This window comes from Alexandromys fortis, unplaced genomic scaffold (genome assembly GCF_014885135.2).
Source record: "Alexandromys fortis isolate MF-2015 unplaced genomic scaffold, M_Fortis_MF-2015_v1.1 scaffold_80, whole genome shotgun sequence".
NCBI classification, from domain to species: domain Eukaryota; kingdom Metazoa; phylum Chordata; class Mammalia; order Rodentia; family Cricetidae; genus Alexandromys; species Alexandromys fortis.
The window spans coordinates 4,876,276-4,890,605 of NW_026068174.1; the positions used below are offsets into that span (position 1 = coordinate 4,876,276).

Genomic DNA, 14,330 nt, shown 5'->3' on the forward strand with positions numbered 1-14,330 from the left:
CACTGCCTGATGTTCCAGAGGTCCTGAGTTCAATTCCCAGCAACCACATGGTGGCTCACAACCATCTGTAATGAGATCTGGTGCCCTCTTCTGGCCTGCAAGTATACATGCAAGCAGAACACTGTATATGTAATAAATAAACATATTTAAAAAAAAAAAAAGGAGTGGACTTGCCGGACAATGGTGGCACATGCCTTTAACCCCAGCACTCGGGAGGCAGAGACAGGTGGATCTCTGTATATTTGAGGCCAGCCTGATATACAGAGTTAATTCCAGGACAGAGCTCCAAAGCTCTAGAGCTACAGAGAAATCCTGTCTCAAAAAAAAAAAAAAAGGAGTGAACTGCAGAGGCACTGCACAGACATACATGCAGGCAAAATACTCCTGCACATAAAACAGAAAAATTAAAAAGAAAATTAGCCGGGTGGTGGTGGTGCACGCCTTTAATCCCAGCACTTGGGATGCAGAGGCAGGTGAATCTCTGTCAGTTCGAGGCCAGCCTGGTCTACAGAGTGAATTCCAGGACAACCAAGAATACACAGAGAAACCCTGTCTCAAAATACAGCAACAAAAAGAAATTGTGACCCCCCCCCAGCCTGCCAATCATCTTCCTGCCCCCTGTGTGTTTCCCGTAGTTAACCCTTTTCAGAAAGCACCAGACATTTCTGCTAGAAATCAAGGGATAACCCTTGCACTTCCATGCCGTATCTGTCTACCCCTGCACCTTCCTGTGCCTTCGCTTAGACCCCTATCATCTTTCTGCTTGTTTGTTGTTTTTGAGGCAGAGTCTCGCTGTGCAGGCCAGGCTGGCCTGACTTGCTTACCTCTGCCTCCTATGTGCTGGGATTAAAGGCTTGAGCCACAAAACCAAGCTTAAACTCCACCATCTCTGACCTAAGATGCAGCCATAGCTTCCCTCCTGATCTCCCCAGCTGTGGTCCTCACTGCCTTCCTTCAGTCCTCGCCATACAGCCAAGCTGAGTTTTAAAGAGTACCAACTGGCTTCTCTTCTTCTTCCTGTCATGTGCTGGAATCATGGGCATGTGCCACCAGGCCTGGCTTCCGTCCTTCACAATGAAGTGTGGACTTTTTATCATGCCAGTAGGACCCAGTTCTCCCCTCATGGACAGTTTCTCCCATCCCTCACTTTGCCATTCCTTCTCCCCTGCCACTCTCCCACGTGCTACCTGCTCAGCTCAGTGGGAAAATGTTGTTGCTCATAATGGCCCACATTTGTAATCCAAGAACTTGGTAGGCTGAGGCAGGAGGGCTAACCTGGGCTACACCTTGTCTCAAACACCAATACTGTCCAAGTGGAATTAATTGTATGTGTGTTTTATGTGCCCTCTGACCTGCTACCATAGTTCTAAGAAAGAAATTCCTGTATTTACTCCTTAAGAATAATAACCGTGGGGCTGGAGAGATGGCTCAGTGGTTAAGAGCATTGCCTGCTCTTCCAAAGGTCCTGAGTTCAACTCCCGACAACCACATGGTGGCTCACAACCATCTGTAATGAGGTCTGGTGCCCTCTTCTGGCCTGCAGGCATACAGACAGAATATTGTATACATAATAAATAAATATAAAAAAAAGAATAATAACCGTATTTCATCTGCCTCTGTATCCAGAAATAGCTCAGTCTTTGTTGGTTGACTGAGTGTATGTATTCAGTCTTCTACTGGAATACATAAATTCACTATTTGAGCCACAAAGAGGCACTAGAGTCTGTTTCTAGCTCAACTCGGGTACTATGTTTTATCTTTTTATACATTTATCTTTGGGATCATTTCACATAGACCTATTTCACACAGGGGTAGGAGGAAGAGGGACAGAATAGAAGAGGAGTGACATTTAGAAAGGGCAGCACAGGCTGGCCCAGAATTCCCCACATTGCTCGGGCTGCCCTTGAATTTATGGTATTTCTCCTGTCCCAAGAACTGGAGTTACTAGCAGAACCCTCCCTGCTCACTTTATTTATTTACTTACTTTGACTAGGGCTGTGTTGTGGAAAAAGTAGGGGAAGTCTCTGGGGATCAGATCCGGGGTTTCACACAAGCTAAGCAAGCATCCTTACCTACAACTCCAGCCCTCAGCTCTCCTGGGAATTTTTCTGGGGGAGATAGTTTCCCAGGATGTACACTTTTACAGTGCTAGACTTAGGGGGCTGGAAAGATGGCTCAGAGGTTGAGAGCACTGGCCACTCTTCCAGAGGTTCAATTCCCAGCAACCACATGGTGGCTCACAACCATCTGTAGTGAGATCTAGCGCCCTCTTCTGGCTAACAGGGATACATGCAGCCAGAGCACTGTATACATAATAAATAAATCTTTAAAGTGTGACTAAAAATTGCATAGCAAGGGACCCAGACCAAGAGAGGCGAAGTGACCAGCCTAGGATGGAAGGTAATAGACAGCAGATGCACAAGTAAAGCCCAGGTCTTCTCGGTTTCTTAGCCTGTGTGCTCTGTTAGCTAAGGAAACACACAAGCTCTAGAACTGAGTCTTAAATCATCATCCCCTAAAACACTTGTGTTTAATCCCTAGCATGGCTAATTCCTCACTTCTGATTTTTTTGTTAATCATGATCCACAGCCTCCCCTATTTATTTTGAATCCTAAAGTCATTCCAGTAAGGGCCTGCCTCTAGGTCAGGATCAAACTGTTGGTTTTCCTTCCTCCTGTCACTGCGAACAGGATTTGTGTGGGATTGAAGCTTGTTCATATCCCACTAATACCCTTAATAGATGCTGACAGCATCAGCTGTTTGGGAGGAAAAGAGGATTTAGGAAGGCAGCCTACCCCTTTGTCTTTTTTTTTTTTTTTTTTTTTTTTTTTTTTTGATTTTCGAGACAGGGTTTCTCCGTAGCTTTTGGTTCCTGTCCTGGAACTAGCTCTTGTAGTCCAGGCTGGCCTCGAACTCACAGAGATCCGCCTGCCTCTGCCTCCCGAGTGCTGGGATTAAAGACGTGCGCCACCACCGCCCGGCCCCCTTTGTCTACAGAGGAGAGAGGGGAGCAGTGACCAAGGCAGTATTTCAGATCTCCTGCAACAGAATGAGGACGGGTAATGGTTTGAAAGGAAGAGAAAAGCTGTGGTCTCTTCCTTGGAACAGGTAGCAAGGGTCTAACTCAAACTCACTCATTTGGATGCTCATTTGTAGAGGTCCTCTTTGTCCTGCGAAGCCCCTCCCCTCCTTTAAGGACCAGAGAATGGGCACCATAGCAGCCAAAAGGAGACAGTGGGAAGGATGAAACAAGAAACCCAAGAGGAGGCTGCAAGAGAGGGGCAGTGAGTCTTCCGGGAAATGTCTCCTAGGCTCAGGGACCCATCTTGGAGGTGATTATGATGTCACTCGTGGAACCCTCGGACTCTTTCCTGCCCTCAAGGTCAATGGAACCGATCGCCCAGCCCCGGCTGGATGGGTGGGTTCTTGTCAGAGCCTCCCACCTCTGGGGCAGCAGGCTAGGTCAGCGGCGGGCAACCTGATGCTCAACAGTTAAGCTTTGACTCGGGAGCTTTGCTTCAGGTCAAGGCAAGCGATCTCCCAGAGCCCCGCCCAGCCCCACCCCAGCCTTCCGCCCCGCCCCTTTACCGGTGCTCTCGCTCTCGTCCCAAATGTCAGTTTTGCAGTCACTCTTTTCCTCAGTCCATCTTTTAATCGTTAGTGTCGTCCTGACCCACATCGCTGTCAGCCTAGTTCTTCCACAGGACTCTACCTCGCAGAGTTCAACGTTGAATCTCAGCTTAGTGGAGCCCTCGGCCCAGCTGTAAACTCCAGTCCAGCCCCTAGCTCCGCCTCATGCTTGCCCAGCTCCCAGCCCGCCTCCCCCCTCCCTGTCTTCCAGCCCGGGTCTAAGCGTCAGGCGTGTTCTACATCCGGGATCTCAAGCTCCTTCCAGGACCCTTCGTCACGCCCTCAACGCCAATACCAGCTTTTGCCTTACAAACTGAGCACTCAATCGCATACCTAGCTCCTTGCTGGTCCCTGCTTCTAGAAAAACCCTACCGAAACCCCGCCCCCAGTAGGTACGCCCCGCCCATTCCAATCTCAAGCGCCTTTGCACTTGTGGACCTGTGCCGCCTTCGGAGGCCGGGACGTCCAAGAGGTCCGCCCTGACAGTTCAGAGAGCAGTCTTCTTGAACGTGGCGTTGAGGATGTCCTGGATTTGGGTCTGCTTGAAGACCCAAATCTCTTCTAGTACGTACGATACCTCCCCACACTCCCAGACCACTAGACCCATCCACCCGTTCCACCCTTCAGGTTTCTCCCAGTCCCAAAGCTCACTATGTCCTAGGTTCCATACAGCTCATTTTTCTATTCAGACAGTAAGGTGGCCTACAGTCATGGTAACTTCGTCCCAGTACACACCCTTTACACCCTCAAACACAGCGTGCACACTTATACATCACACACAGCGATGCCAAAAGTCTACACACAATACACAGAACAATTTTAACAAGGTGCACCCACACATGCAGGTCGTGGGACTCCACACTCAGGCCCCTGGGAGCACTCCAGTACTGAGGTGGCTTCTCGCATGCGCGCTGAATTAACCGGCTCTGTACAAAGAGGACCCCAGAGCTGTGGGAACAGAGGCGGAAAATAGACACAAGACAGAATGAATGAATGAGAGCTACTTTGCAGACATTCCACACAGCACATATCAGTTTCCCTCCAAGCAGCTCCCCAAACCAGAATATGTGTGCCTCAAACAGCAGAGAACAGCTGGGCAGTGGTGTGCTCGCCTTTATCTGCTCGTTTATTCGTTTGTTTGTTTGTTTTTGTGTGCATTGGTGTTTTGCAAGCATGCTAGTCTTTGTGAGGGTGTTGGATCCTGGAGTTACAGAAGTTTGCAAGCTGCCATTTGGGTGCTGGGAATTGAACCCTGGTCCTCTAAAAGAGTAGTCATTGCTCTTTACCACAGAGCCATCTCTCTAGCCCTGGTGCTCACCTTTAATCCAAACACTTGCAGGCAGATCTGCGTTTGAGGACAGCCTGGTTTTCATAGTGAGTTCTAGGACAGCCAGGGTTATATAGAAAGACCTAAACTATAATACAATAATAATAATATAGCTGGACGGTGATGGCGCACACCTTTAATCCCAGCACTTGGGATGGATGCAGAGGCAGGTGAATCTCTGTGAGTTCGAGACCAGCCTGGGCTACAAGAGGACAGGCTCCAAAGCTACAGAGAAACCCTGTCTCAAAAAAAAAAAAAAATAATAGGGCTGGAGAGATGGCTCAGTGGTTAAGAGCATTGCCTGCTCTTCCAAAGGTCCTGAGTTCAATTCCCAGCAACCACATGGTGGCTCACAACCATCTGGAATGAGGTCTGGTGCCCTCTTCTGGCCTGCAGACATACACACATTGTATACATAATAAATAAATAAATAAATGTTTTAAAAAATAATAATAATACAAGAAAAAAGAAAAAGAAAAGCAGGGACAAGGCCAGGTAAGATGGCATGTGCCATTGTGCCTTTAATCGAGAGGCAGACGCAGGTAGATATCTGAGGTCCAGTCACATGGGGTTAACCATGAAAACCTGTCTCAAAAATAAATAAATGTAAAGCCCTAGAGCTAGGGGTAGATTACCTCCACAGGAGTTGTTGACCAGGGAGACCCAAAAAACCTCTAAGACAATAGGACTATGTCCATTGCTGCCAGTGACATTCCAAAACTGAACAGAAAGACCCTGTTGTTACTGATGTCCCATGTGTTGGTTACAGAACTAGGAGAAATAAGTCTAGGACTGAGCCAAAATAAATAAATAAATAAATAAATAAATAAATAAATAAATAACCGCCCCCTACCGGTGGTCTAGCTCTTGTAGTACCGTAAAGTGCCATAGAGGTTGCTGGGGCGAATCATGGCCTAAAGTCCTACTCAGCTGTGAATTCTGCATGTTTCATGGGGAAAGCAAGCATGCTGTGTCAGCTAGTGCAGCAGTGGATAGCAGGTATGAATAAAACATTTTATGATTGGATTTATGTCAAGTCTGCTCCAAAATGTAAACTTCACATTTAATGTGGGCCTTAGATAAAACCCATGGCCAGAGAAGTCATAGCCCCCGTGAAAATCAACAGCTGTTTTTTTGTTTTGTTTGGTTTTTCGAGACAGGGTTTCTCTGTAGCTTTGGCGCCTGTCCTGGAACTAGCTCTTGTAGACCAGGCTGGCCTTGAACTCACAGAGATCCGCTTGCCTCTGCCTCCCGAGTGCTGGGATTAAAGGCGTGCACCACCACCGCCCAGCCAACAGCTATTGCTTTGGTGAGAATGGTGTCCCAGCTAAGCTGCTTCCCAACATTTATGACTGTCATTTTCTGCATTTTCCTCGCTTGTGTTTTACAGCAGAAGAAATATTGTCAAGACTTATTACCAGCTGTGCTCTGAAAGATGGGAATAAATAAAAGACATCAGCATCCCACTGGAGTTAATTGACCATAGTCATATTTCCATATCACTTCCTCCAAGGCTCAGGGACCATTATGAAAGGGGGGCAGAAAGGGCTTAAGAGCCCAAGGAAGGGGAGAAGTGTTATGTAGCAATTTTATTTGACATAAAATCCTCCATTTTAGCTGGGTGGTGATGGGGCACATCTTTAATCCTAGCCTTGGGAGGCAGACAGATCTCTGTGAGTCGAGGCCAGCCTGGTCTACAGAGCAAGTTCCAGGACAGCCACACACAGAGCTACACACAGAGAAACCCTGTCTCGAAAAATCAAAAAAGTAAAACAAACAAACCAAAACCCTTCCGTCTTAGAGGGAAACCCCTTAAAAGACATAGGATATTCTGCAGGAAGGTTCCTTAAACTCAGGAAGTAAAGAACTCAAAGGCTTCAGGAAGTCCCTGAAATTGAGCAGCTAAACTAGGCTCCTCCTTCCCCAAGCATATTTAAGCAGTCAGGACTGCTGGAGAGACACTCTTAGACAAGCTGAACTGGCTGGAAGAAAGCCCCTCCAACCTGTTCAGCTGCCTGAAGACTGTAGACTCCAGGCTTCATAAGCTGCACTCATACTGGGGTAGCTGTGGGGGATGCAGTTTGGCTTGAGCCAGTTCTGCTCCTGGAAGAAGATGCTCACCCATGCTCCTGCAAGTCACCTGAATAAAATTCACTGGTTCACCACGATGGACTTAGAGGATACATATCCTTAGTCTGTCATCAGTTTCCTATCTGGGACAAATGGACCTAGGGACACTGTCACACAGTTCACAGATACAGAGTAATTTCTAGGTCAGGCTGGCTACAAGAGACCCTGCCTCAAAGAGAGAGGGAGACAGAGAGGAAGGAAGGAAGAAAAAAGGGTAGTCATTCAGATTTTCTCCCGATGAGGACTGAGAGGATACAGTCAGTCCTCCAAAGCCTGGTCTCTGAGGTTTTAGCCAGTGTGAGCCCTGTGTTGGGAGCAAGAATAGACAGAATCCCCACAGGGGCTCCAGTTCCAGAATCAGTACAGCTATTAGCCCCTGGAAAGAAACCCAGCCCAGAAAACGTTCTAAGAGATTTTAATGCATAAGGCACAGTACAAGGCTGCAATTGTTGAGCATCATCATCCATAAAGGGCTCAGGAGGCTGAGCAAAAGCAGCAACGCTGACCCCCATCAGGCACCCTGGAGAGCCCCAGAGGAATAGGGGGTCATCCAGTCTTTGGCATGGTACCTGGGGGCAGGAAGTGACTAGCATGGTCCCAGTTACCCTCTGGGGGCACTGCCTTTAAGGGGCGGCTCTTTGGTCTGGAAAAAGTCAGTGCAAACGTCCAGGGGTTGAGTTCAGAAGCAGTTGGGGTGGCACAGTCCCCCAGGAATGGGCAGTTTCTGGACAGTCCTCTCTTTAGGGACAACACGTGGCCTTTTTCTTGCTGGCAGTTAGGTAGAGGTTTTTGTCGTCACTGTTGATGCCTGGAAAAGGTGGGAAAAACAGGCACTGGAGGTTCATTCCCTCCCCCTGCTCTTGGCCTGCCACCTTCAACTGGGGAAACACTTACGAACAACATCCCCAATGCGCCGAGCCCCAGATTTCTCCAGCTCAGCCACAACATTGGCCTCGAAGGTCAATGCTGCCACGCGGAAGAAGAATTCCCGGACATTCTCACCTGACATGGGGAGCAGAAACGGGTGCTTAGGGGAAACAAGATGGACCCAGCTGTAGATGTAGGGGTGAGAGGTGGGTGGGTGGGCACACACAGCAGGAGGTTGGGGACCCCAACTCACCAGTGAGGGAGGACACTGCCCAATACTCAGCCTTCATCTCTTGGGCCACCTTGAGGGCATCCTTCTCCATTAGGGAATATTGAGCAGGCGTCTGGGAGAATAAAATCAGCATCAGATGGGGGGGTGGGAGTGGATCACCTCACCAAGCTGGGGCGTTCTCCCACTGGCACACTCACACTCAGGTCCTTCTTGGAACCCACAAGGAAGAGAAGCACGTTGGAAGGGTCATTCTCCTTGAGCGCGTCAGCGAGCCACTGCCTGCCACAGAAAGTGGACAGCTGTAAGGAATGAGTGAGCCTGACAGGCCCCATCCACCATCCTTCCCTTGTCCAGTTACCAGCTCTGTTTTTTTCTTTTTCCTTTGCACCCCCCCCCCACCTCCATCATTCAGAGGATTGATCCCAATTTCCCATGCGTTGCTGGCAAGCGCCCCACTGCTCAGCTAGAGACACAGCTCTTAGATACACCCTCTTTCTGACCATCTTTTCTAAGCCCTTGCTGGATTTCCCCACCGTGTGCTGGGCATCCTTACATACTTGGTATGTTCCAGGGATGCCACATCATTCAGGTTGAAGACAATGATGATGGCTGGAAGAGGGACAGACACAGCTGCAAGCTGGCAGACTGACAGACGCCTGTGGCTCACTTCCCTTACCCACTCCGTCTACTTAGAAGCTTGATGCGCTTAGACGGCCCGCATCACGGGGCCGAGCCCATACCTTGAGCTCCTCGGTAATAGGTGGAAGCGATGCATTTGAACCTCTCCTGCCCAGCAGTGTCCCAACTGCAAGAAAGGAGAGTAGAACTGAGACAATAGGGTGTACAGAACCGGGTGACAGGCTAGCTGGAAGGGGTGGAGGGGACACTCACAGTTGGAGACTGAAGGGGACACCCAACACTTCAAACCGTTCCATCTCAAAATCCACTCCAATGGTGGCCTTGTAATTTTTATCGAAAGTGTCTTTGCAGAACCTGGGGAGGCACCGAGTAGCCTGTAGCACTGCCCACCTCGTAGAGACTGATCCTACCTTGCCCAGCCGCGCTCCAGAATCCCTTTACCTATTAATGAGACAGGTCTTCCCCACAGACAGGTCTCCCACAACGATGACCTTGGATATTTTAAATCTGCTGGACAGAGGAGTAGATGGACAGAGAAAGTGAACATCAACTTTTCACTCTAGACAGTTGTAATACTCTGACTGGGGCTTAGTTGTACCTAAGCAGAAAATTACGTTGTTACCATGGACAGCAGGCTTCCCTGGAAGCCTGGGAGGTCCTGGACAGACGTATGTGCTGGGGAGCAGTGTTTAACATTAGGGACATTCACGCCTCTCTTTCTCTGGGGTATGTGTGTTGGGGGGAGGCGGCTAGGAGGGGTTGAGATGGCCCAGGGTGTTTTTTTTTTGTTGTTGTTTTGTTTTGTTTTTTTGGTTTTTTTTTTTTTTTGGCCCAGGGTTTTACACACGTTACACAAGTGCTCTTTCTCTTCCTCTGAGCTGCACACAGCTCCAGCCTAGAGGCTGTATGTGCATAACCTCCCCATGATGGATGCCTTCTTCACAGGCTTGCAACAACCTCGTTCGGAGGAAAGAGGAGAACTTCAGAGCTGAGGCATAACCATGTAGCCTCCATTCGAATGCCTTCAAAGTTTCTTGAGTATTTTTTTTTTTTTGAGTTAGGGGTGTTCCTAACTCACCCCACGGTGCCTGTCCGGTGCTCCTGGCAGGCGCAAGTGACGCGGGGATGAAAGTCTTTGCGCACGTGCAAAGCGGCCTCCTTCCTCAGGCACTGAGAGGGACATAGTGAGAATGGGGCTTTTGTCCCGCAGCCAAGCAGCCAGGGGTGGGGGGTGGGGTGGGAAGCGGACCACCCAGAAACAGCGGGCCTTGCTGGGCGATGGGGCAGGGCCCAATCCAACTGCTCGGGTGCCACCTCTCCCCGCCCACACTCCGCTACAGCCAGAGGCCCGACGTGGCCCTGGTGCCTACCTGGGGCAGCTCCGCCAGGACGCGGTCCCTCCGCACGGGCGCCAGAATGTTCATCTTGTCTGCGGCCTTGCGGGGCTCCCCGGGAAGGCGCGGAAGCCTGATCCGCCCTGGTCCGTGGGGACCCGACGATCACCCGCGGCCGCGGGGTACCGACAATCACCCGGGGCCACGGGGAGCCTGCTGGAGCCATCGGCCTCGGAGACGCTACGACCACCGCGGGCCAAGGGGATGAGACGATCACCCCGGGTCTGGGAGAGCCCACAATCACCCGAGCCCGGGGCGTTCCGAAGACCACTCGGGGGCGGGGAGACCCCTCGGCCACTAGCTGTGAGCGGGGAGTCGCGTCCTGGGGAGCCCGGACCCTCGCGGACCCTACAATGACACGGGGTCTAATAGCTCCTACGATAACCCGGGGCCGAGGAGACCCGACGACAACTCGGGGCTGGGATGGCTCTACCATAACAGAGCGGCCCGGGGGCGCGGGGCCGCCCCGCCACCCCGAATCAGTGCGCGCAGGGGCGGCGCTGCCGACGCCCGCCAACGGTGAGAGGAGGGGGCGAGGGCCCTGGACCCGCGGCGAGGCCTGCCGTCCCACTCGGTTCCCACTTCGCGAACGATGTAACACGATCCCCGGAAATTCCTGGAGAAGGGCCGCCCCCTGCCCCGCACCCAGCCGCTCCGGGGCTTGCAGCCGCCCTAGTGGCGGCCCTCGCCAACCCCCTCCTCTCTCCTGCGCGCTGCCCGGGCTCTAGCTCGCGGGCCAGATTCCTTACCCCACACCAAGACTGCCTCCACCCAGATTGGAGCCTTTTCAGACTGGGATTCTCTAAACCTCTCTCCCCTTCATCTCCCTGTTGGGGCTGCATCTTCCTTGGGACCCCTTACCCAGCGGAACTGGTGATGGGGAACCGGTGAATGTAGCGCAGCATCTGGCAAGACCCAGAGCCACCGAGGGGAAAAGGGGGAGAGAAGGGGCCCAAGCAGAGGCGGCGCTTACCCTCCACGACTCTAGGCCTAGAGCATGACTCATAGAGTCTGCCCCTGCTTGCCCTTCTGCCCTGAGAGGTGGGACCAAGGGCCTTCAGGGGCTGCCAAGATCGGAACAAAGTATCCACCAAGGACCAGACATCTCAGATCTGTTGTCTTTCCGTCGAATCTCCTACGGTAGAGGATGAGGAAATGTTAGGTTGACTAGAATTTCGTCTTCTAGAATAGTCACCATTCCGGGACTCCAGGAGTCCCTTTCTAATACGGGTGTTCACCTTTTTCTCCCCAGATTAGAACTGTCAAAACCAGAACAACTTTTACTTTTTACACACACACACACACACACACAAACTATTATGTCTGAGGCTAAATTTAAAGATGCGAAGATGAATGGAATACAGGCCTAGAAAGGAACAACTAGTTCCAAGGCGAGGACCAGGAAATTATTCACAGGAAAAACTAGGTTATCCTAGAGTGATGGTTTCAACCTGTGGGTCTAATCCAATATCTAATAATCTAAGATCATAGGAAAACACAAATATTTACATTACTAATCATAACTAGCAAAATTACAGTTATGAAGTAGCATCGAAAATAATTTTATGGTTGGGGTCACCACAACATGAGGAACTGTAATAAAGGGTCGCAGCCTTCAGAAAGCTGAAAATCACTGTCCTAGAGAAACATATGCTGTTTCAGCTGTGGCTAGAACTCCTTTGGGAATATACTGAAATCTAGGTGGCTCACACCTGCAATTCCAACACTCATGACACTGGGTTCTGGGTTACAGAGTAAGATTTTTATTTAAAAAGAAAAAAAAAAGGTCAGTAGTGGCACAGGCCTTTAATCTCAGCACTCAGGAGGCAGAAGCAGACATATTTCTGTGAGTTCTATGACAGGCTCTAAAGCCACACAGAGAAACCCTGTCTCATGGGCGTGGGGGGGTTGAGGGTAGGGGGAGGAAAAGAGAAGGCCAGGTGTGGTGGCACACACTTTTAATCCCAGCACTGGGAGGCAGTGGCAGGTGGAGTTCTTTGAGTTCGAGGTCATCCTGATCTACAAAAAACAAAAGCTTAAGGATTAAGAACACGGGTGGCTCTTGCAGAGGGGAGAGCAGGGGTTCTGTTCCCAGCACTCACACACACACACACACACACACACACACACACACACACACACACACCACACACACACACGGCAGCTCACATCACAGTAACCCCAGTTCCAGGGGATTGTACACTCTGCTGCTCTCTTCTGGCACCAGGCATGGATGCATGCAGGCAAAACATTCATGCACATAAAATAAAATTGATTTAAATATTAAGGGGTGTAGGAAGATTCAACAGTTAGTGGTGCGTGACGTTCTTTGGGGATTTTTGTTTTTGTTTGTTTGTTTTTACAAGACAGGGTTATAACAACTCCGGCTGTCCTGAAACTCACCCTGTATACCAGGCTAGCCTTGAACTCACAGAGATCCACCTGCCTTTGCCACCAGAGGGCAGGGATTAAAGGCGTGCGCCACCACCACCCGATCTAGATAATGTTTCTCTGTGTAGTACTGACTGTCCTAGAACTCACAGAGATCCACCTGCTCTGCCTTCCAGTGCTGGATTAAAGGCCTGAACCACCTGGGATAAATAAGTGCCACCACCACCCGCAAATAAAATCTTTAAAAATTACACAAAAAATTGTTTGGAGAAGTGTGTGTGTGTGTGTGTTTGGGTGGCTGTTTTGAGCTCCATCTTTTAATCGGCCACTCAATCACTGTGGTGATAACTAAACCACATCTATCCCTGGAACCTCGATTTCACACAGATGTCATGTGGAGAAGTTATGTGTGTGTGTGTGTGTGTTTGGGTGGCTGTTTTGAGCTCCATCTTTTAATCGGCCACTCAATCACTGTGGTGATAACTAAACCACATCTATCCCTGGAACCTCGATTTCACACAGATGTCATGTGGAGAAGTTAGAGAAAATCCTGTTTTCACACCATCCAGCTTTGTGTCTCCTCTACAGTCGGTCACGTTGCAGTCTATTTGTGCTGATTATGGTTGTGACAGCCTCACTAGGTGTAGTGCTGGCTGGTCTGGAACTTACTAGTAGAACAGGCTAGCCTTGACTTTGGGTCAGTCTTTTGTCTCAAGAGTGCTGGGATTACAGGGGTGGCCTACGACGAAGGGCTTCAACCTATCTAGATCTAACTATCATCTATTTATTTATAATTTTTATCAATTTATTTAACTTTATCTCATGTGCAGTGGTGTGAAGGTGTCAGATCCCCTGGAACTGGAGTTACAGACAGCTGTGAACTGCCACATGGGTGCTGAGAATTGAACCCGGGTCTTCTGGAAAAATAACCAGTGCTCTTAACCACTGAGTTATCTCTCCGGCCCCTATTTATTTATTAATTATTTTTGATAGGGTATCACGACATATATATATCTGGCTTGCAAATTGCGATGTAGAGCAGGCTGACCTTGAACTCACAGAGCTCTGCCTGCCTCTCCTCCTGGTGCTGCAATTAAAGTGTGTGCCACCACAGCAAGCTACAAATTAGATTTAAATGCTTTCTTTTTCTTTTTATTCTCTTGAGGCAGATCTCTCTATATAGCTCTGATTGCCCTGGAACTTGCTATGCAGACTAGCTAGACTGGACTTGAAATACTGGAACTAAAGACATGTACAATCCACATTCAGTTTAAAAATTCTTTTTAGGGCTGGAGAGATGGCTCAGAGGTTAAGAGCGTTGTCTGCTCTTCCAAAGGTCCTGAGTTCAATTCCCAGCAACCACATGGTGGCTCACAACCATCTGTAATGAGGTCTGGTGCCCTCTTCTGGTCTGCAGCCATACATGCAGACAGAATATTGTATACATAATAAATAAATATTTAAAAAAAACATAAAAATTCTTTTTAGGGCTAGAGAGGTGGTATAGATGTTAAGAGAACTGGCTGCTCTTTCAAAGGACCTGGGTTCAATTCCCAGCTCCCACATGACAGCTCACAACTGTCTGTAATTCCAGTTCCAGGGGACCTGACATCCATGGTAAAACATCAATGCACATGATAAAATAAAATAAGTAGGAAACACACACACACACAATTCTTTTCACACAATTCTTTTTTTTTTTTTTTTTTTTTTTTTTTTT

General features: G+C 49.3%; 2 protein-coding genes across 4 annotated transcripts in view; both read right to left on the reverse strand.

Annotated features, from left to right (window-relative positions):
• Proca1 (protein interacting with cyclin A1) overlaps nt 1–3,991 on the reverse strand; it is a 15,794-nt gene extending 11,803 nt beyond the window's left edge. For both annotated transcript variants that reach the window (XM_050128645.1, XM_050128643.1), the window contains exon 1: nt 3,589–3,991. In XM_050128645.1, coding sequence (XP_049984602.1) covers nt 3,589–3,679 — 91 coding nt within the window. In that variant the 5' untranslated portion in view covers nt 3,680–3,991. The remainder of the gene's footprint in view (nt 1–3,588) is intronic.
• A 3,495-nt stretch (nt 3,992–7,486) lies between these two features.
• Nucleotides 7,487–11,203, reverse strand: Rab34 (RAB34, member RAS oncogene family). 2 transcript variants are annotated; one of them, XM_050128930.1, is made up of 11 exons: nt 11,081–11,203; nt 10,196–10,399; nt 9,904–9,995; nt 9,267–9,332; nt 9,078–9,179; nt 8,927–8,991; nt 8,744–8,795; nt 8,384–8,465; nt 8,208–8,298; nt 7,982–8,089; nt 7,487–7,895 (listed from the first exon to the last, which is right to left on the reverse strand). In XM_050128930.1, exons 2-11 carry the CDS (start codon nt 10,247–10,249, stop codon nt 7,828–7,830), a joined length of 780 nt encoding a protein of 259 aa, XP_049984887.1. In that variant the 5' UTR covers nt 10,250–10,399; nt 11,081–11,203; the 3' UTR covers nt 7,487–7,827. The 2 variants fall into 2 exon arrangements, with proteins under 2 accessions (XP_049984887.1, XP_049984886.1); XM_050128929.1 differs by having other exon boundaries at nt 9,267–9,335.
• Nucleotides 11,204–14,330: the final 3,127 nt, after the last annotated feature.

What these genes read in the sequence shown, in the direction of transcription:
- Rab34 (XM_050128929.1), bottom strand. Translation starts at nt 10,249, where the DNA reads ATGAACATTCTGGCGCCCGTGCGGAGGGACCGCGTCCTGGCGGAGCTG. An exon ending in CACCGGACAGGCACCGTGGG is followed by an intron (nt 9,336 to 9,903) that starts GTGAGTTAGGAA and finishes TCCTCTGTCCAG; the next exon opens with CAGATTTAAAATATCCAAGG. An exon ending in GCATCCCTGGAACATACCAA is followed by an intron (nt 8,466 to 8,743) that starts GTATGTAAGGAT and finishes TTTCTGTGGCAG; the next exon opens with GCAGTGGCTCGCTGACGCGC.